General features: G+C 36.8%; 1 protein-coding gene across 3 annotated transcripts in view; it reads left to right on the top strand.

Moving 5' to 3' along the window:
* Positions 1-21,461, top strand: part of EPC2 (enhancer of polycomb homolog 2) — a 121,963-nt gene that overhangs the window by 93,416 nt on the left and 7,086 nt on the right. For 2 of the 3 annotated variants that reach the window (XM_070423042.1, XM_070423041.1), the window contains exons 6-10: positions 430-562; positions 2,987-3,178; positions 7,127-7,216; positions 8,353-8,498; positions 9,579-9,922. In XM_070423042.1, the coding sequence (XP_070279143.1) occupies positions 430-562; positions 2,987-3,178; positions 7,127-7,216; positions 8,353-8,498; positions 9,579-9,922 (905 nt within the window). The remainder of the gene's footprint in view (positions 1-429; positions 563-2,986; positions 3,179-7,126; positions 7,217-8,352; positions 8,499-9,578; positions 9,923-21,461) is intronic. The other variant, XM_070423043.1, reaches the window with a different exon arrangement.

The following is a 21,461-nucleotide window of genomic DNA, read 5'->3' as shown; positions in this document are numbered from 1 at the left end:
AGGGAAATTAATGTTTTATTTATTGTATTTTTTATTAAATAGAAATATGTTTTGTTTTAATGCATTTTGAAAATGTATTCTCTAATTTATTAGTAATTTTCCTGCATAATTATACTATCCCTAAACCTAACAGAATTTTATGTATTTTCTGAAGTTATCATTTCCCAGTGCTTCAAAATATAAAATGTACAAGAAATTCGTCCTATGTATACCTAAGAGATTTTTTGTTTTGGGGTTGTTGTTGTTTTGTTGTTCATTTGTTTTAGTTACTAAATCCCAATTATGAGCTTCTTTATTCATGCAAATTTTAAGACTCTTGATTAATTGTTGGCTCTGTTTGATTAGTTGTGTTCCAATTAATTGAGGTATCATTGGTTTTTCTTCATTTTTAAAATGTGCAACTTTTTTATATTTTGTTACCTTTTCAAGATATCATTTGGGAGACTATGGTGGTGAAATCCTTAATGAAGTGAAAATCAATAGATCAGAAAAAGAGTTATATGCCACTCCAGCAACTCTTCATAATGGAAACCATCACAAAGTCCAAGAATGTAAAACTAAGGTGAATATCCTCTGGAGAGAAGCATGTATGGTAATATGATTTCACAGTTATTGGTTTCTGCAGTCATCTTATTATAGTTTGGTTAAAGAGAGTAATTAACATATATTTAGTTCTTTCTATTTGCCAACACTTTGCTGGGAATTTTACATACATATGGCTTATTAATTCTTATAACAAGCCTTTGAGATAGATTTTACTTCTGTGAGACTTCCAGATCAAATAGCTAATGAGTGGCAGATTCAAGATTTGAATCTAGATCTTACACCAAGGACGATGTGCTTTCTACTGTGCAAGCTGCTTCTGTAGAGAATAAGGATAAAGTTTAGTTATTATCTTTAGCCTTAGCAAATCCTGCATCAAACTTACTGGCAGGCATCAAATCTAAAACTAAAGCATTCTTTATGGAGACTATTGAAAGTTATTCTTGTTGTCATCATCATTGCCAGAACCAGCAGTTATCAGTTGCTATCTATACTTCATGATTTGAAAATGTCCTCTAACTTCTAGACTACAATTTTTTCCTAGTAATCACAGTTATTACTTTAGTTTCTTAGACTAAAGAATTATATTTATTCATTATTCTCTTGGCACATTGATTAAAGTATTCAATTATATTTATTCAGTATTCACTTGGTACATTGATTAAGTATTCAATAGATAATACAAAAATTAGTCAGATCTTTAATTTTAGGAGCATAGATTTAAATAAGGAACAGGTATTAACTGAAGCATTAGACGATAAAGATTTACTGTGTAGCAAGATTTAAAAGCGACAGGGTATTTGTGGAAAATTCATCTTTTAAAAAATGTACACAATCCTCGTTTTTCATGGGTTCATTCTTAAAGGTCAAGAAAGAATGTGGAGCAGGAAAACTCAACTTTTTTACTCCTTCTTTACTCAACTCATGTCGGTTCAAACACCAAAGTTCTTTCTTATTAATCACAGGCATCTAGCCCACTTACCTGATACCCCTTAAATCACATTTGCCTCTATAACCAGCCAAAATGTTATCAATGCAAAAAATGTCATTTTCTAAGTTATTTTTTAAATCCATTTTATATAGATCAATGCTTTTCCTTAGGTATGTAATTGGCAGGCATAAAATCTGAAAATCTCAGCCCCAAATAACTGACAGAATTAGTCTTTATTATATATTGATTCTTACTAAGAATAAACACTCGGCCTATTTAAATCCTACTTTTAGATATATGGTTGCATCCATAGTTGTTCTACAATATAACAAAGTTAACTGTATTTACTTTGTCACATATCCCACCTTAAAATATAGGTAGTTTCTAAGAAGTTGGATTTTCTTTTTGATGGCGTAACTGTACCCATTGTATGAAACAATTTATATCTCACTAAATAATTTGGCATTTAAACATTTTCATTGTGTGTACCATTTTGACCCTAAAGTCGTTTTAACAAAAATCTGGGCTACATGGGGAAATGTATAACTTCCTAAATATTTTTACACTTTTCATATTGCTTGTACTTTGGTGCTCAGAACAGTCCTTTTCAAACTTTTTTTTTTTTTAATTTATTGATTTTTTTTACAGAGAGGAAGGGAGAGGAATAGAGAGTTAGAAACATCGATGAGAGAGAAACGTTGATCAGCAGCTTCCTGCACACCCCCTACTGGGGATGTGCCCACAACCAAAGTACATGCCCCTGACCGGAGTCGAACCCAGGACCCTTCAGTCCCCAGGCCGATGCTGTAGCCACTGGGCCAAACTGGTCAGGGCTCTTTTCAAACTTTTTTAAGTGATAGGTCCCTTTTATTAAAAAGAGTGCCAGTATGTTAAAACAGAAACAGCTGCTCTGTTGAGGAGAGGTGGGGGCTGGAAACCCACCCCATCAGCCTGCCTTTTGCCATATGGCCTCTGAAGTACCAACAGAACTCTGTGGAACTTGAGAACGGTTTGATTATTGTTCAGTTGAGGCAGTAATTATACATTCTAAAAAGTGACTTTTTTTCTAGGTAATAAGCTATTTCCCCTAAAAAAAAATTGAGTTTTTTAAAGTTGGAAATAAGTAAAAATAAGTTAATGAATTCATAATCAAGTTTTAAAATAAAAATAGTAATTAATTTTCATCATTAGTACAGTGATAAAACTAAAATTAAATGTAAATACTTTGTAAATGCTGGATTGCAATAGAGCAATTTTTTTAAATCACTAACATCTTAGTTTAAGTATTAATAACAATAAATAAAGCAAATTTAAGTACCATAATTATTTTTATCATAACTTATAGACAGAAATTTTTAAATTTATGATTACATAATTTTTGCATAATAAAAGCAGTAAATAAAATCACCTCTGGGGTAAAAAATGTATGTTTTTCAAAGAGCAGTATAGTTTTCATGATTTCTAAAATGATTTTCATTTCTTCCTTTGGGGGGAAAATCGTCATGTTAACAGCACCCTCATCATTTGTCTTTGAAAGAAGAGGCTTCTGATGTGGTTCGTCAAAAGAAGAAGTACCCAAAGAAGCCTAAAGCAGAGGCTTTGATAACATCTCAGCAACCCACTCCTGAGACATTGCCTGTGATCAATAAGAGTGACATTAAGCAATATGACTTTCACAGCTCAGATGAAGATGAATTTCCACAGGTGCTTGTTTTAAAACTATTTTAAAAACATTTCCTTCTAGTCTTTTATATTGCTATATTTTAAAACATAATTGACATCTTAGAGTTTTGATTCTTGCTCTCTTCACCTAATGGTATAGCATAAATATTTTCCACGTTATTTATATAGCCATTGAAATGGTTTTTATTTTTTGTTATTTTCCATCAGTAGGATAAAATTTATTATGGAGAACTTGGGTGATTTTCCATTTTAAAAAAAAAATGAGCATCTCTATCTTTTCTCTCTATTTAAAATAGAGTATTAAAAATGAAATTACTGAACCAAAGATTATTAATATTTTAAGACATTTAATACATAGTCCTATCTAATAAAGTGGGAATATGCTAATTGACTCCCACACCCTCAAAGATGGCAGCACCCACAGCTACAAGATGGCTGGCAGTTGTGGGCGATCAGGCCCACAGGGGAGGGCAGTTGGGGGCGACCGGGATAGCAGGGGAGCAGTTAGGCGTCGATCAGGCTGGCAGGGGAGTGGTTAGGCTGGCAGGCAGAAGCAGTTAGGGGCAATCAGGCAGGCAGGCAGGCGAGTGGTTGGGAGCCAGCAGTCCCATATTGTGAGAGGGATGTCCGAGATTGGAGAGGGTGCAGGCTGGGCTGAGGGACACCACCACTCCAGTGCATGAATTTTGTGCACTGGGCCTCTAGTTATAAATATTTACCAACAGTAATTCCCTTTTTACCAGCATTAAGGTTTACAGCTTTTAATGTTAATTTTGCTAATTTGTTTAGCAGTAACGATTTGATTATAAAGATGATTTAGAAGAACTGATTCAAGTTTTAACTTGTAAAGGTAATTCTCTGGTTTATACTGCAACAGTTTTATAGAAAAAAATGTTTGCAATTAAAATCTCAATTTTACTTTCATAAGTGCTATTTTTAAAATAAGACTTTGCCCTGGCCAGTTCTGATCAATGGTTAGAGCATCGACCCTTAGACCAAAGGGTCGCGGGTTCCATTTCCAGTCAAGAGCACATGCCTTGGTTGCAGGTTCCCCAGCCCTGGTAGCAACCAATCAATGTTTCCCGCTCTCTCTCTCCCTTCCACTCTCTAAAGCATTTTAATATTATTATTTTTTTTTATTTCATAGAGCAAGGGAGAGAGAGAGATTGAAACATCAATGATGAGAATCATTGATCAGCTGCCTCCAAGCCCATAACCCAGGCATGTGCCCTTGATGGGAATCAAACCAGGGACCCTTCAGTCCCCAGGCCCGACACTCTATCCACTGAGGCAAACCAGCCAGGGTCCCCTTCCACTCTCTAGAAATCAATGGAAAAAATATCCTCAGGTGAGGATTTAAAAAAAGACCTTTATTTTATATAGTAGAAGTTCAATTTTTAAAAAGTTGTTTAGCACCTGGTCTAGCAATATCCCCTTTTTTTTTCTTTTCTATATGGTATGGGCAACCTAAAGAGAATACAGTAACAAACAGGCTTTCCCATATTTTAACATTGTGACTTATTTGCTTTAAAAGATATTTAAATACAAAACAAATAAAAAAACACTGTCACAGATATATTTGGAAGCAAGACTGTTTATAAAACCCTTTATTGTAACTATTTAAGAATCTAGAGTTTATATAAAACTAGAGGCCGGGTGCATGAAATGTGTGCACGGGTAGGGTCCCTAGGCCTGGCCGGCGATCAGGGCTCATCTGTGGGGTGACCAGTGGGGCGATGGGGGGGCCCCCACTGGCACCTCCCTTGGCCAGCCTGGTGCTGCCCACCCCCCACTGGTCACCTCCCTCTGCGAGGCAATCAGGGGGCCCCCCTGGCACCCGCCTTGGCTAGCCTGGCACCACCTGCTCACCGGCCCTGCCCCCTGCTGCTCTGCCAGTTGCCTCCCTCTGCAGGGCAACTGGTGGGGCAATAGCGGGGCCCCCGCTGGCACCCGCCTTGGCTGGCCTGGGGCCTGCGGGCTAGGGGCAGCTCCTACATTGAGCGTCTGCCCACTGGTGGTCAGTGCACATCATAGCGACGAGTTGTTCTGCCGGTCATTCTGCCGTTTGGTCAATTTGCATATTAGTCTTTTACTATATAAGATACTTACTTTGGCTAGATTATATTTTTCACTCTTTTGTCACTGATTTAGTTTTTTACCCCAGATGATATATTAGCATTATACATATTGTACCCAATGCACTAAGATGTGTTTAATTTAGTATACTCTTGAAAAGCACTTAATGAAATAATTTATTACTTTCGTCAGAGGATCATCCAGTTAGACTTAGGCAGGGCTTTGAATAGCCATGAAACATTAATTAAATGACTATTTTGAAAGAATGAGGGAAGTAATGTCTTAACAAATAGTAGGTTTCCAGATAGAAAATGTAGGGAAGAGCTGTAGGTAGAGAAAACAGCATATTAGAGAGCACTGTTTTCAATTTGGCATTGCTGGAGCATAAAACACAAAAAGGGAAAAAGAATGAACAGAATGGTGCCTGGAGTGCTACCCAGATAGCAAATGGTCTCTGTCTATCTTATACATATTGGGAAATTATTGAAGAATTTTAAATCAGAATATGACAGATATAGATATATATTGGCCTTATATTGACGGTACTTGTGAGAACCTATAATGTTTTGCTATACAGTCCCTTTAAGAATGATACTATGGGCCCTGGCTGGCTTGGCTTGGTGGATAGAGCGTTGGCCTGTGTACTGAGGGGTACCAGGTTCGATTCTGGTCAAGGGCACATGCCTGGGTTGTGGGCTTAATCCCCAGTGGGGGACGTGCAGGAGGCAGCCGATCAATGATTCTCTCTCATCATTGATATTTCTCTCTTTCTCCTTCTCCCTTCCTCTCTGAAATCAATCAATCAATCAATCAATCAATAAAATGATACTATGGGATACTATGACCTATAGAAACTTTCCCCTTATTGCTAGCATCAGTTTGTCCATCCTGATAATAGGGCACACTTAACACACTAGTCATATATTCCTCAAACATTAAGGTATCTTCATATCTGTTCAAATTCTCATGTTTATTTACATAGTCCGCAGCTCCCATAACCACATGAAAATTGTATTTTGAAACTTTGAGGTTCCTCTGAGTCCTTGTATAAGGTCTTTTGACAACCCTCAAACATTTTTATAATGGTATCCCCATATTGCTAAAGTAAGTATTTACCTACAGTTGGACATCATTCAGTGAGGCAACTATTTCGAATGTAGCTCTTACAAAATCAGGATTTTATTGGTAAAAAAAAAAAAATCAATAAAGTAATCATGCTTTTTCTTTGTCCAATAAACAAGGAAAAAAGGAAGACTTAAGAGAACAAACATTTTAACCAGACTTACCCACTGGTTCACAGCAGAGCAGAAATAAAACTCCTGTGTCGTCTTGACCGTGCTTCTGGTTTTTCTAAAGTGGCTATCTCTTCCTATAGCTCAGACTAAATCCTGAAGTCCACACCTGGGGAATGATGGTTGGGAGGAAGGGGTGGTATGCTTTATGCAAAGAATTTCTAAGACTGTGATACTTTCTGTGTGCATTTTAGAAGATGTAGATGATTGGCAAAGGAAACAAAGTATAAAACTCACATTTGGGATTTCCTTTCAAGTTTCAGGTTTGGGGCTTGGTTCTGCAGGAGGAAGAATCTGCCCTAGCTTTCTATTTCTGTATCCTCCACAGGGCTGGTGGAGATATATTGTAACCTCAAACAAATGCCTTTCTCCCCTGGATGACCCTGCTCAGTGGTAATTACCACAGTTTGGTAATAAATGTGGTGAAAACATTTTTCTTCTCAAAATAGGAAGAGAGGAATTTGTTAGGTTCAAAAATTTTCAAGTTAACATAGGAGTGATTTATTGTTTATGATCAGATTCTAATTTTAAATCATTACAAAGATTTATCTTTTGACTTTTGATAACTCCTAAGTAGAATGCCTCATTCTTCATTTTTCAGGTACCGTCCCCAGTATCAGAACCTGAAGAAGAAAATGATCCTGATGGTCCCTGTGCTTTCAGGAGGCGAGCAGGATGCCAGTATTATGCTGTAAGAACTTTATTTTTTGTGATGTGATGTTTTTGTGAACTAGAATTAACAGGTAACTCTTATCAAGGTGACTTAGTCTTGATCTAGAAATTGGAAATCCTTCAGCATTTTTTATTTAATACCCCCTGTGCAGATACCAGCAAAAGGTGCTTAAAGGTACTGAGTTCTTTCAAAGGATATCAGAATTCTTCACTTGGAAATTGATGACTCATATTTTAGAAATCTAGTCTCACTTTGGACTTCTAAGTGTAGCTATAGCTCAGCAGTTAACGAAAATTACTCAGTGTCATTGCTATAGTTAGGTAAGCCCAGAATATCCAATTGAACCTTTGATGACTGCCAAGTATGTATGCCCATTTTGTGCATACATATCTAGTAAGTATCAAACATATAGGACCATTTTTAAACTTTTCTATGGCAGTATTTTATCTGGTCATTATATGTGTAACTTTTTGACACACTTAGAAATTACTCTGTGCTATTAAGTCAAGTTTTGGTGTAGCATTATAGCAAAGAATGGCCCTCACTCCCGAATGTTTGGGTTTTCAGATAAGGTATAGCTATATAGTTATGAGCATGCCTTTCATATATGGCTTGTGGACACCTTTTGTCATACAGCTTTTTCAGGGTGTGTGTGTTTAATGTAGAAGTGTAGGGAGTTGTTTACAAATTATACTAATTAGAGAAGAGGAAAATTATTAAAGGGGCAGAAGTGCTAAGACACAGAAAAATAGAATAATAAAGGGGATGAGAAGGTAAAGAAATGGACTATATGTTCTTAAAAGTAAAGAAGAAGTGTCAACTTGACCCATGCATGCTTAAAAAGTGTAATTTTGGGTCCAAAAAATTTCTTCTGGTTTATCTAAATAGAAAGCTTATTACTAACTTCACTATCTTTACTTTTTTACATAAATGTTAAAAGCCATGTTATTCTTTAAAGATATATTTCTTTTTAAAATACACCTTAAATGTGTTTATATTTATAAACTAAATTCAGTTTGAATTTTTAAATTTCTGAATATCTAAATTTAATTGTTTTCTTAATGCTATAGTTACTTTATTTTTATCATGATTTAGCTTTTTTTCATTTCAGATTTATTCCATGAGTTTTCATTTATTTTTTTCTTTCTTTGCAGCCTCGTTTGGACCAAGTTAACCATTCATTTGAAAATTCAGAATTGGCAGATCTGGATAAGTTGAGATATAGGCATTGCCTTACAACACTCACAGTCCCAAGAAGATGTATAGGATTTGCGAGGAGGCGAATTGGCAGAGGTGGAAGGTAAACTATTTGTTTTGACCTGGATTTAGTTTATAAGATAGAAGGAAAGTTATAGGAAAACTAGAGGCCCGGTGCACAAAAATTTGTGCACTGGGGGAGGGGCCTCAGTCCGGCCTGTGCCCTCTTGCAGTCTGGGACCTCTTGGGGGATGACCACCTGCTGGCTTAGGCCCACTCCCTGGGGAATTGGGCCTAAGCTGGCAGTCAGACATCCCTCTGGCAGCCCGGGAGCCCTCGGAGGATGTCCACTTGCCAGCGGGGAGCAGGCCTAAGCTGCAGTCGGACATCCTTAGCGCTGCTGAGGAGGCGGGAGAGGCTCCCACCACCACCACTGTGCTGGCAGCTGGCAGCCTGGCTTTTGGCTGAGCAGAACTCCCCGTGTGGGAGCGCACTGACCACCAGGGGTCAGCTCCTGCATTGAGCATCTGCCCCCTGGTGGTCAGTGTGTGTCATAGTGACCAGTCATTCCCAGTCATTCTGCTGTTAGGGTCAATTTGCGTATTATCCTTTTATTATATAGGATAGAGGCCTGGTGCACGGGTGGCGGCCAGCTGGTTTGCCCTGAAGGGTGTCCCGGATCAGGGTGGGGGTCCCACTGGGATGCCTGGCCAGCCTGGGTGAGGGGCTGATGTCTGTTTGCAGGCTGGCCACACCCCCTTCAGGGTGTAGGGTCCTGCTGGGGTGCTTGGTCAGTCTGGGTGAGGGGCTGATGGCTGTTTGCAGGCTGGCCATGGCCCCCAGCCACCCAAGCTCCCAGTGGAGGCTGGCTGGAAGCAGGTATCTGGGATTTAGTTATCTTCTATAATTGAAACTTTGTTGCCTTGAGCGGAAGCCACAGCCAACCAGGGCAGGCGGGAAGCTTGGCTTCCTCCATCGCCAGGGCAACCAAGCCTCCTGCTTGCTCCAGCTCCATGGCTGCTGGCCGCCATCTTGGTTGGGTTAATTTGCATATAGTTGCTGTGATTGGCTGGTGGGCGTGGCTTGGGGCATAGCAGAGGTGCGGTCAATTTGCATGTTTCTCTTTTATTAGATTAGATGTTAAGTTCTTCCAGATAATATTTGGTTTTATATTGTTTTTCAGGGTCATAATGGACCGAATATCCACAGAATATGACCCAGTCCTGAAACAGATAGACCCTGAAATGCTGAATGGTTTTTCAAGCTCTTCCCAAACTATAGACTTTTCTTCTAATTTCTCTCGGACCAATGCTTCCAGTAAACATTGTGAAAATAGACTGTCCCTTTCTGAAATATTAAGCAATATCAGATCATGTCGACTACAGTGTTTCCAGCCAAGGCTACTAAATGTACAGGATAGTGATAGTGAAGAATGTACCTCAAGAAAACCAGGGCAGACTGTGAACAATAAAAGGGTTTCTGCAGCATCTGTAGCTTTATTGAACACCAGCAAGAATGGCATATCAGGTAAGCTGTCACTTTATTGGAGGTATATCCTGCTGGTTTTTTCTCCTTAAATTTCATCATTTACTCAGTAAACTTACATGGTAAATTTTGAAGGTTTATTTTCATAATCCCACTGAGAACCACAATTTTATCTTAATCTACCACATTTCTTTCCAGCCTAAGAAACAACCTAATTATTGTGGTTGACATTTTAACCAAAATGTTCTGATACCTATAAAACTATTGAGGTATATTCTGAGTGTGTGGGCCTGCTATGGTGAATATGGAAGCAGAATGCATAGGGATCCCTATGGGCAAAGTGATTATAAGCTGCAACCATATCATCATTGCACAATGCTGTCTGCTTTGGTTGAAGAAAATGTTTATTTTTATCCTTAAAAATAGGCATTGCTCCTCAGGAGTACCACTGAAAGCTTTTTTGGTGTAAAATGATATTTAAAGAGGCTTTCTATGAAAAGTTATTATTTTTATCTGGTAACTTACCTTTCTAATTGAGATTGGAAAGTTTTTTTTATTTTAAGAGACATTGTGCTCAGAATATTTTAATGTTTTTATGACATGTACATTGTAAATAATGTATAATATCTAGAGAATCAAAAGTGTAATTTTGATTTGTTTTCCTCTGTGGATAGCTTCTCTTTATGGGAGTATGTATAATTTATAAACAGCCTTATAACAAATGCATTACAAATGATTCATGGTATCCAGAAACCACATAGATGTGATTTGACTTATCCTTTCTTTCTTTTATAGGTATAGATTTCTAAACTATTTCCTGGATGGTGTATTTTAGTATGCAAAATTATGTTAAACTTATTTAAAGTGATTTTACTTTTTTTTTATTCTTTTTAAAAATATATATTATAATAAGTATTACAAACGGTATTACGTATGTGTCTCCCCCCCCCCCCCCCCCCGCCCTTGACAATCCCCTGCCCTCCCTTACCCCCCAGTGTCTTATGTCCATTAGTTATGCTTATATGCATGCATACAAGTCCTTCGGTTGATCTCTTACTCCCCTCCCTTCTGCCCCCCAACTCTCTCTGGCCTTCCCACTGCAGTTTGACAATAGGTTTGAGGCAGCTCTGCCTCTGTATCTATTATTGTTCAAAAGTTTGTAATGGTCTTTATTATCCATGAATGAGTGAGATCATGTGGTATTTTTCCTTCATTGACTGGCTTATTTCACTTAGCATAATGCTCTCCAGTTCCATCCATGTTGTTGCAAATGGTAAGAGTTCCTTCTTTTTTACAGCAGCATAGTATTCCATCATGTAGATGTACCACAGTTTTCTAATCCATTCATCTACCGATGGGCACTTAGGCTGTTTCCAGATCTTAGCTATGGTGAATTGTGCTGCTATGAACATATGGGTGTTCATATCCCATATCAGAACATATCCTTTCTGATTGGTGTTTCTAGTTTCTTGGGATATATTCCTAGAAGTGGGATCACAGGGTCAAATGGGAGTTCCATTTTTAGTTTTTTGAGGAAACTCCATACTGTCTTCCATAGTGGCTGCACCAGTCTGCATTCCCACCAGCAGTGCACAAGTGTTCCTTTTTCTCCACATCCTCTCCAGCACTTGTCGTTTGTTGATTTGTTGATGATAGCCATTCTGACAGGTGTGAGATGGTACCTCATTGTTGTTTTGATTTGCATCTCTCGGATGATTAGTGACTTTAAGCATGTTTTCATATGTCTCTTGGCTTTCTGAATGTCCTCTTTTGAGAGGTGTCTATTTAGCTCCTTTGCCCATTTTTTGATTGGATTGTTTATCTTCTTTTTGTTAAGTTGTATGAGTTCCCTATAAATTTTGGAGATTAGACCCTTATCAGATATGACATTGGCAAATATGTTTTCCCACGCAGTGGGTTTTCTTGTTGTTTTGTTGATGGTTTCTTTTGCTGTGCAGAAGCTTTTTATTTTGATGTAGTCCCATTTGTTCATTTTCTCTTTAGTTTCAACTGCCCTAGGAGCTGTATCAGTGAAGAAATTGTTTTGGCATATGTCTGAGATTTTGTTGCCTTTGGATTCTTCTAGAATTTTTATGGTTTCCTGTCATACATTTAAGTCCTTTATCCATTTTGAGTTTATTCTTTGTATGGTGTAAGTTGGTGGTCTAGTTTCATTTTCTTGCATATATCTGTCCAATTTTCCCAACACCATTTATTGAAGAGACTATCTTGGCTCCATTGTATGTTCTTGCCTCCTTTGTCAAATATTAATTGAGCATATTGGTTCGGGCTAATTTCTGGACTCTCTATTCTATTCCACTGATCTATATGTCTGTTCTTGTGCCAGTACCAGGCAGTTTTGAGAACAGTGGCTTTGTAATACAGCTTGATATCTGGCATTGAGATCCCACCTACTTTGTTCTTTCTCAGGATCGCTGCAGCTATTCGGGGTCTTTTTTTATTCCAGATGAATTTTTGGAGAGTTCGTTCTAGATCTTTGAAGTAGGCCATTGGTATTTTAATGGGAAGTGCGTTGAATTTATAGATTGCTTTGGGTAGTATGGACATTTTAATGATGTTGATTCTACCAATCCAAGAACATGGTATGTTCTTCCATCTCTTTATGTCTTCCTCTATCTCTTTTTTCAACGTCCTGTAGTTTTCTGAGTAGAGGTCTTTTACCTCTTTAGTTAAGTTTATTCCTAGGTGTATTAATTTTGAACACCAAAATATCACTGTGCTTATTTGCAGACGACATGATATTATACATACAAAACCCTAGAGACTCCATCAAAAAACTACTAGACTTAATACATGAATTTGGCAATGTAGCAGAATACAAAATTAACCCCAAGAAATCTGAGGCATTTCTATACACCAATAGTGAACCTGCAGAAAGAGAGATTATAAAAACAATCCCATTTACCATCGCACTAAAGTGATTTTAAATCATTTTAGCTTGAAATTTGGTCTCAATAATGTTCAGTCTTTTAGTTACTAAACTCTTATTTTCAAACTGACCTAGACATATTTATGTGTTTAAAGTTTGTAATGGGAAAGTGAATTTGTTTGAATGATTGGAAGTTGGGATATCATGTCTCCAAATTAATTGGTTAATATTCTCCTAAATGAATTTAGGTAGGGAAAATGGCATCCCATTATATAAAGTTCATAAGTCTCTGAAGTTTAATGAGCTTTTGAAGCTGAAATGGATAAATACCTAATGTGATTTTCAGGTGTCAAGATTGTCAGAAATTTAAAGATAATAAATAAGAAGTTGATGAATATAGGTCAGATCTTTTTTTCAGCCAATTCCAAGACATTGTTCAAATAACTGAACAGGAATTCCTATCCCAAAAGTAGCTCAAAACAATTTTTGCCAAAAAGAGAGTTAAAAAGCCTGTCAGTATAGGCATTTGTAATTAGATTTGACCATAGAATGAGTTTCTACTTTACCAATGTATATACCAAACCAAAAAAATGATTTTAACATATTCCTTCACAACCTGAACATACTTGCAGCTTTTCTTCTATACAGTTCAATCCACTTTAGATCTGTCTGGCTTAACTCTTTTCCAGAAAATATATATTTGTTGCATGTTTTTGTATCATCAATACTCAAATGCATTGATCCAGAATAAAACTTAATGTAACTTAAATAATTTCATAATCAGCTCTAGAATTTTCTGACACTATCATACATTAGCATAAAAAAGCATTTAAATATTATAATAATAATAAAATACACACTTCTCAGGGAACTTAAAGTTAACTGCCACACATCCAAAATGGAAACCACTCCCACGTGCCACGACATTTTGAATTTAACTTAAAAAATCAATCTGCAATGAATATTATAAAAATAAATATATTACAATTTGGGTGTTCTTGGATATTTTCAGCTGAAAATTCTCATGAAAAATGATTTTAAAGTTGGTCAGGGCTGCCACTTAGGGAAAACAGTGTTGTTTTTTATATACGCGCGTGAAGTTTGGGGAAGGTCCACCGCTTGCGTCTACAGATGCTTATGGCGTACAATGTTAAATCACAAGTGTTAAAAAGTTATAACATCATAGATAATAAGATTTTTTTTATTTTTGCCTTTCCCCTACCATTGGAAAAAAAATGGTCTGTGTAATTTTTCCTGTCTTATGTTTTTTTTAGTATTCTCAACATAGTACCATTTATTTCTTCCCTTGAAAAATGTCAAGGCTTAAGCAACAGCTAAGCTACAGTAGAATCAGTGTTTTTTAATTGAACTCTTCAAATATATAATTATTTGTTACTAAAGGATTTTGTTTGAAGTTTTCCTTCTCTGCTAAGTGTGATCCTCTAGTCATAAAAGTCACAAAGTTTTTTGTTTGTTTTTAACAAATTTCTTTCGTTTCAAAATTGTAGGCATAGATATATAAATGTATAATGAAACAGGTGTTTTAACAGCATTTTTATAAATAACCAAAAAGCTATGGCAATAGTATTCATTTGTACCAGTTATATTCATTATATAATTTTCTCAGTTCCGGTTAGATAATTTTAAGCAGGTTCACTTCAATTCAATAAGTATTGATAGAAATTCCTTCATCTGCCTAAAGCAAAGGATGTAGGGTGTTTTTAGAAAGCTGTATTTTTATATTTGCTGTATACATACAAAAGGATTGAATCCTCCTATATGTGGTTTCTTTTCAACTGTGTGTCTTTAACACTGTTGCCTTCTGCTTATTCTAAGTTGCCTTGGTCTTGAGAGCATGTGTGTTTAAGAGTACCAAGACTGACACAGGACCATATTTGTACCTGGCAGAGTATCACTGAGCTAGACAAATTATAAGTACTGAATTTTCTGTTTCACAGCAGGCAAATCCAGCAAATAAAAGATTTAATCCGAAAAAGAAATATGATACACTTGGAAGTAATATTTATTGGTGTCACAGGTTCCTTAGTTCTTTAAAAAACAACTTGAGGTCTAGTGGCAAAGAATTTTCTTTCTTTTATGTTGTTTATAACCCAGTTAATGTTTTTTAAGTCATAATCCCTGAGTCATAAATATTCTAATTCTTATTTTTGTATCACATAAAGGACTTAAAGGAATACAAATTGAAATGTGTGTCCTAAGTATTAGAAGAACTAAAACTAAATACTTCATTTTAAAGCAGAGACGCTTCTTGTAACTATTAAGTAAAATAAGGATATGTTTTCTTAGTTGAAAAGTTATTCTCAAAGAATAGAATCAGGACAGAGAAAGGAAAAATAGATTGTGTTGAACATGGCAAGTGAACAACCAAAGATTACTCATTTCATACATAATTATTTAGGATATATGCAAATCACTTTATTAAGTGTTGAAGTGTTTAAAAGTTGCAAAGTTTTACAAGACAATAATCCTTACCTTCAAGAAGTTTACAGGCAGCCCTACCAGTTTGGCTCAGTTGGTGGAGCATCGGCCTGCGGACTCAAGGGTCCCAGGTTCGATCCGGTCAGGGGCGTGTGCCTTGGTTGCGGGCACATCCACAGTGGGGGGTGTGCGGGAGGCAGCTGATCGATGTTTCTCTCTCGTCGATGTTTTTAACTCTCTATCCCTCTCCCTTCCTCTCTGTGAAAAATCAATAATATATTTTTTTTTTAAAAAAAAGAAGTTTACAGGCAAATATTGCATTCTTTATATAAAAAGATGATAAAGCCCTGACCGGTTTGGCTCAGTGGATAGAGCGTCGGCCTGCAAACTGAAGGGTCCCAGGTTGGATTTCGGTCAAGGGCATGTATCTTGGTTGTGGGCACATCCCCAGTAGGGGGCGTGCAGGAGGCAGCTGATTGATGTTTCTCTCTCATCGATGTTTCTGACTCTCTATTCCTCTCCCTTCCTCTCTGTGAAAAATCAATAAAATATATTTTTTAAAAAATAAAAAGATGATAAAGTTTCTAGTCATTTGAAAGTGTAGCATTAAACTGTTCTTTTGATATGCTGTTCTTAAATCCAGGCCTCAAGAAAATTTATTTCATATCTAAAAGTAGCTTTGCTTGTTTATATTTGAAGGGCTCGATTAATTTACATTTAATCTTGGTTTTGACTAATGCATGGTTGCAAATTAACTTTCCTTATTTGTCTTAGTGTATTGAGTAGTAGATACCAGCAGCCTTTTGACCATCTTCAAATATCTTAATATTACCAATTTGTAAAATCATTAACATTTTGGATAGTTTTACGATAAATTCCTGATTTTTCTTTTTTTCAGTTTCTCTTCCTTTCTTAAATTGCCATAAAATGTTGCCAAACATAAAAGTTTTAGGATAGCCCAGCCAGTGTTGCTCAGTGTTTGATCATTGTCCTATGGACCAGGAGGTTACAGTTCGATTCCCAGTCAAGGCACATGCCCAGGTTGCAGGCTCGATCCTCAATATGGCGTGTGCAGAAGACAGCCAGTTAATGATTTTCTCTCATCATTGATGTTTCTATCTTTCTCTCCCTCTCCCTTCCTCTCTGAAATCAATAAAAATATCCTATATAATAAAAGGCTAATATGCAAATCGACCAAACAGCAGAATGACTGGTCACTATGACGTGCACTGACCACCAGGGGGCAGACACTCAACACAGGAGCTGCCCCCTGGTGGTCAGTGTGCTCCCACAGGGGGAGTGCTGCTGAGCCAGAAGCCAGGTTCATGGCTGTGAACCTCTCCCACCTCCGTGGCAGCACTAAGGATGTCCGACTGCCAGGGAGCGGGCCTAAGCCATCAGTTGGACATCCCCAAGGGCCCCTGGCTCCCGGACTGAGAGAGGGCACAGGCCAGGCTGAGGGACACCCCCACCACCACCCAGTGCACGAATTTTGTGCACCAGGCCTCTAGTATTTACATAAAAGGGAAAATTCTATAATATGGATATCTACCTATTAGAATGTGTTTACCCAGGGAGATTTGCATAACTTTTTACTTAAGGAAAGGAACACTTCCCAAGGTGAGACTTGGAATAGTGAAATACTGCCATCTTCACAAAACATTCAGCTCAGTGGTTACTTTTAAACTAATAGGACTTGGAAGGGTTGGGTAGAGCAGATTTATGACCAGCATGAATTTCACTTTTAAACTAGCAACTTCAGAGCAACTAGAGGAAAGAACTTGGATTGGTCCTAAGCAACATAAACAGACAAGGTTTCTCTTTTGTACATTCCCTTTTCCCTTTGTGCCACTACCACCGACCCAAAGCTCTGGGCCCTTGTCCTGTATCTCATCCCTAAACAGATTTCTTTATGCTGTAACTATGACTTTGTCCTTATTATATTAATGCTTGCCTCTTGGTAACTCAAAGTCATTGTAAGAAATAAATCTCTTGTGGAAGTATTTCAGTAATTTTTGAAAGGAAAAATAATTAGTAGAGAAGGTACTTTCAATCACATTACCATCCTCCACCAACCAGTAAGTCAACCCTGAGAGTGATAATTCAGTACTGTGTCTATGCCATTAAACACAATATAATATGCTAAGCCATACATTTCTTACATTTTGCATTCACCCAACATAAGGAAAGCGAGTCAGTTACAAAGGATGTTTTGTTTGTGTCATGGTACTAGTTGCTCTTTTTGTCTAAAGAGTTGCAATAATACTAAACAATGCTCTAGAAAATTCTGAATGAGGAACTTCAGCTTGTTTCAAGCACAAGCACCTTAAAGTAAAGAAAATGCTAGGTAACAAGAATCAATATAATATGCTAAGTTTGAAGTAAGAGAGAAACAACAATGAATGTAATTTTTTAAAGCACATTATATTAGATACTCAACCAGTAATGGAGCCAGGAATGAGAATCAGTCAGCTTAAGTTTAAAAAATTGGAAACACTGACCATTAATTTGAATAATTGGATTGCTCTTTGGTTGGGGATACATCTGAGAATACATTGTATCCTGAGTTTTCTAGGAAAAAATATGAGGTTCCTGAGTGAACTAATGGTCTCAACAATACAGAGCAATAAGTAGACATAGCCCCCCAAATGGGCAATTTTATCAGCATTCCTTTTTTGTGTATATAAATAATTATTCATAAAAGCAAGTTGAATACCTATAATTAGCAATACCTTGTTAGCCATGGACTACCAACCAAAAGTAATTTTTTAATTTAAAAAAGTACACTTTCTTCTTTCTACTAATTTAGCATATACTTTATTCTGAATTAGTAAGATTTTATGATTTAAAATATTTTTGAAACAGAAAAGATACTCATTATCCTCATTTCTCTTTAATTTTAAAATAGCCACAAAAAGTATGTTCTCTGTTTGGTTTATTGTTCACTTAAAGTTAACCACTGACCCAGCTTTTTACCACATTATAACCCTTAGCTCTGGACAAGCATAACACTAGATTTGAAGAGTGGACCATGTTAACACCAGAATCCAAGTCAATTTTTTTTTAATTGATACACTCCTTACACACATAGAACTAAACAGATTTTTGGGGGGTAAAATTTTCCTTCCTGCCTTTGTATCTAATGAACTATTTTTCATCTTTCCCAAGGTTTTCAAACAGCTGGAAATTCATGAATACTTCATATTTTCATTTGATTTTGAAGATTGTACATTTAGAATTAAAATTATTATTTTCCATTTAAAAATAGAACACTTGCAGTGAATTTAACATGTGCAAAGAAAGACATTTGATTTTGTTGGTAATTCAGTAAGATAACTAATGTGTACTTCAAAAATACAGGTAATATTAAAATTTTAGTGAGCATTATCATAGCCCCAGGCTTTTTAACCACCTGAAAATAAAATTGCTATCTGTGTAAGAACTGTTTTCCCCTCATTGTCTAATACACGTTTTAATGATGATTAGAATTGTGGAAGCCCTGGCCCATGAGGCTCAGTCGGTTGAAGCATCGGTCTGTAAACCAAAAGGTCATGAGTTCAATTCCTGGTCAGGGACCATATCTAGATTTTGGGTTCAAGGCCCCCACCCCCCACACCCCCGTGGCACATAAGGGGGCCAACTGGTTGAAGTAGATAGATATCTCCCCCCCCCCCCCCCCCCATCACCTCTCTCAAATCAGTAAACATCCTCGGGTGAGGTTTTTTTATTGCTTAAAGTATTACAAAGGGTATTACATATGTGTCCCTTTTTTTTTCCCCTGCCCTTGACAATCCCCTGGCCTCCCCTATCCCCCAGTGTCTTATGTCCATTGGTTATGCTTACATGCATGCATACAAGTCCTTCAGTTGACCTCTTACCCCCCTCCCTCCTGCCCCCCAACCCTCCCCGGCCTTCCCGCTGCAGTTTGACAATCTGTTTGAAGCAGCTCTGCAGGGTGAGGATTTTTTTAAAAATTGTTGTGGAATAGTAATGAAGACATATCTAAAGCTTTGTCCATCTCTGATGCCTAACTCCCTTTTCATACAAAATAGACTATACTATGTATAACTTGTTATATATCTGATTAACGATCAAAATTTTTTTTTTTAATTTCCCATTTGTGATCCTACTATACAGAATACTTTGGGGACTAATTAAGTAAGCTAGGTTAAGGATCTATCTCCTATCTAAACTTCTTTAGGTCATATTAATTAGATCGCACGATTGCATTTAAAGGTTGACACATTTATTAGTTGGTATTTCTTTATAAGTATCTTTTCTTCCCAACTACCTTATAGGACAGTGATGGCGAACCTTTTGAGCTCAGCATGTCAGCATTTTGAAAAACACTAACTAAACTCTGGTGCCGTGTCACATATAGAAATTTTTTGATATTTGCAACCATAGTAAAACAAAGACTTATATTTTTGATACTTATTTTATATATTTAAATGCCATTTAACAAAGAAAAATCAACCAAAAAAATGAGTTCGCGTGTCACCTCTGACACGCATGTCATAGGTTCGCCATCACTGCTATAGGACGTCATAGCAGGGAACTTCTTCTTAATTTATTTTTTCCTATAGTCACTCTTAACTCAATACAGCACTTTGCATCACAATAGATAGTAAATACTTGTTGATTGAGTGAACTAGTTCAGGGAGAGGAAAGCAATAAAGAAAAATAGAGCAGCCCTGGCTGGGTAGACCAGTTGATTAGAGCAGCGGCGGACCACTGGTGGTCCGTGAGGTCCGAAAGGTTGGTGACCGCTGGATTAGAACATGGTCCCAATATACCAAGGTTGCAGATTAGATCCTGGTAGGGCACATACAAATACAAGAAACAACCAATGAATGCATAAATAAGTGGAGCAAGGAATCTCCCTCCCTCCCTCTCTCTCTCCATTCCCCCTCTCCCTTCTCCCCCCCCCCCTCTCAAAATTAACTTTAAAAAAAGCAAAATTTTACTCTAGTGGTACATATACTCTGATGTGATTTAATATTTCTTGACTATAATAACATAGTAACTACTATGGAAATAGCTTTGTGTCCTAAATCATTTTATCAGTAAGCTACTTTAATATGAAAGTTTGTATACATTTGTTTGAGAAAATGTTTCTTATATTACTTTTACTTAGCTAATCTTTTCAACAAAAGTTTTAGATGCCTTGCTTTTATTTGAAATTACTAACTTTTAACACAGTTGGTTACAGTATAATCAGTTCTGTCTGAGGAAACATTGCATCTTTAATTTTCTGAATACCTCTCCGATTTCTAGCCCATATTTTTATAGATAGGACTTATTTTAAGCAGCTAATCTATTAGCTTGAGCTATGGTTTATGGCAGCAATTTTCAACCAGTATGCCGCAAGAATTTTTAAAACATGCAGTACCTAACTGTTTGGTCAGGGCCACTGACCTCTTTTTCCTTAGATTGTCAAATAAAAAAATGACAACAGCCAACACAACAATAGCCGTGTGGTGTGAATGAATCAAAAGTATACCTTTTTTTTTTTTTTTTTGTCAGATTAAAAAAAAATTAATGTATTTTTTTGGTGTGCCAAAGACTTTTAGTAATTAGTTTATATGTGCCATGAGATGAAAAAGGTTGAAAATTGCTGGTTAATGGTTATGTAAGATGAACATCATTGCCTTCCACTCTGATTTGAAATTTTTTTTAAAAAGGTATTTTCATATTGTCATAGATGAAAACCAATAATCAGAACCAATTACACTATTACAGATGGTCCTGTGTTCTTATTAAGGCTATAACTTAACTTAGTCTTAATGTTATTTGCACTAATAAAGTTTTCTCATTGTAGTTAACATAGTGTAGAGAATTAAGAGTAATCACAGCCCTCGCCAGTTTAGCTCAGTGGCTAGAGCGTCGGCCTGTGGACTGAAGGGTCCCAGGTTCGAGTCCGGTCAAGGGCACATGCTTGGGTTGCGGGCTTGGTCCAACGTGCAGGAGGCAGCCAATTAATGATTCCCTCTCATCATGGATGTTTCTATCTCTTCCTCTCCCTTCCTCTTTAAAATCAATAAAAAATATATTTTAAAAAGGGTGATTACAGGTAATGAGTCTGAATAAATGATAGAATTCTCATTTATTACTATGTTATATAGTAAAAAATATAGGAACTTTGAGCATAAGGTTGTAGATATTAGCATAAGCCACTTTTGCTGAAAGATTTGTCATTTTTATTGGATTCTTTGCTGATGATGTATATTGTGGTATGTAATTGCTTTTCAT

The sequence above is a fragment of the Myotis yumanensis genome, unplaced genomic scaffold (assembly GCF_028538775.1).
Source record: "Myotis yumanensis isolate MYYU_CA2020_CCGP unplaced genomic scaffold, mMyoYum1.0.hap1 SCAF_8, whole genome shotgun sequence".
Taxonomy (NCBI): Eukaryota; Metazoa; Chordata; class Mammalia; order Chiroptera; family Vespertilionidae; genus Myotis; species Myotis yumanensis.
This window is presented reverse-complemented; position numbering and strand designations above follow the sequence as displayed.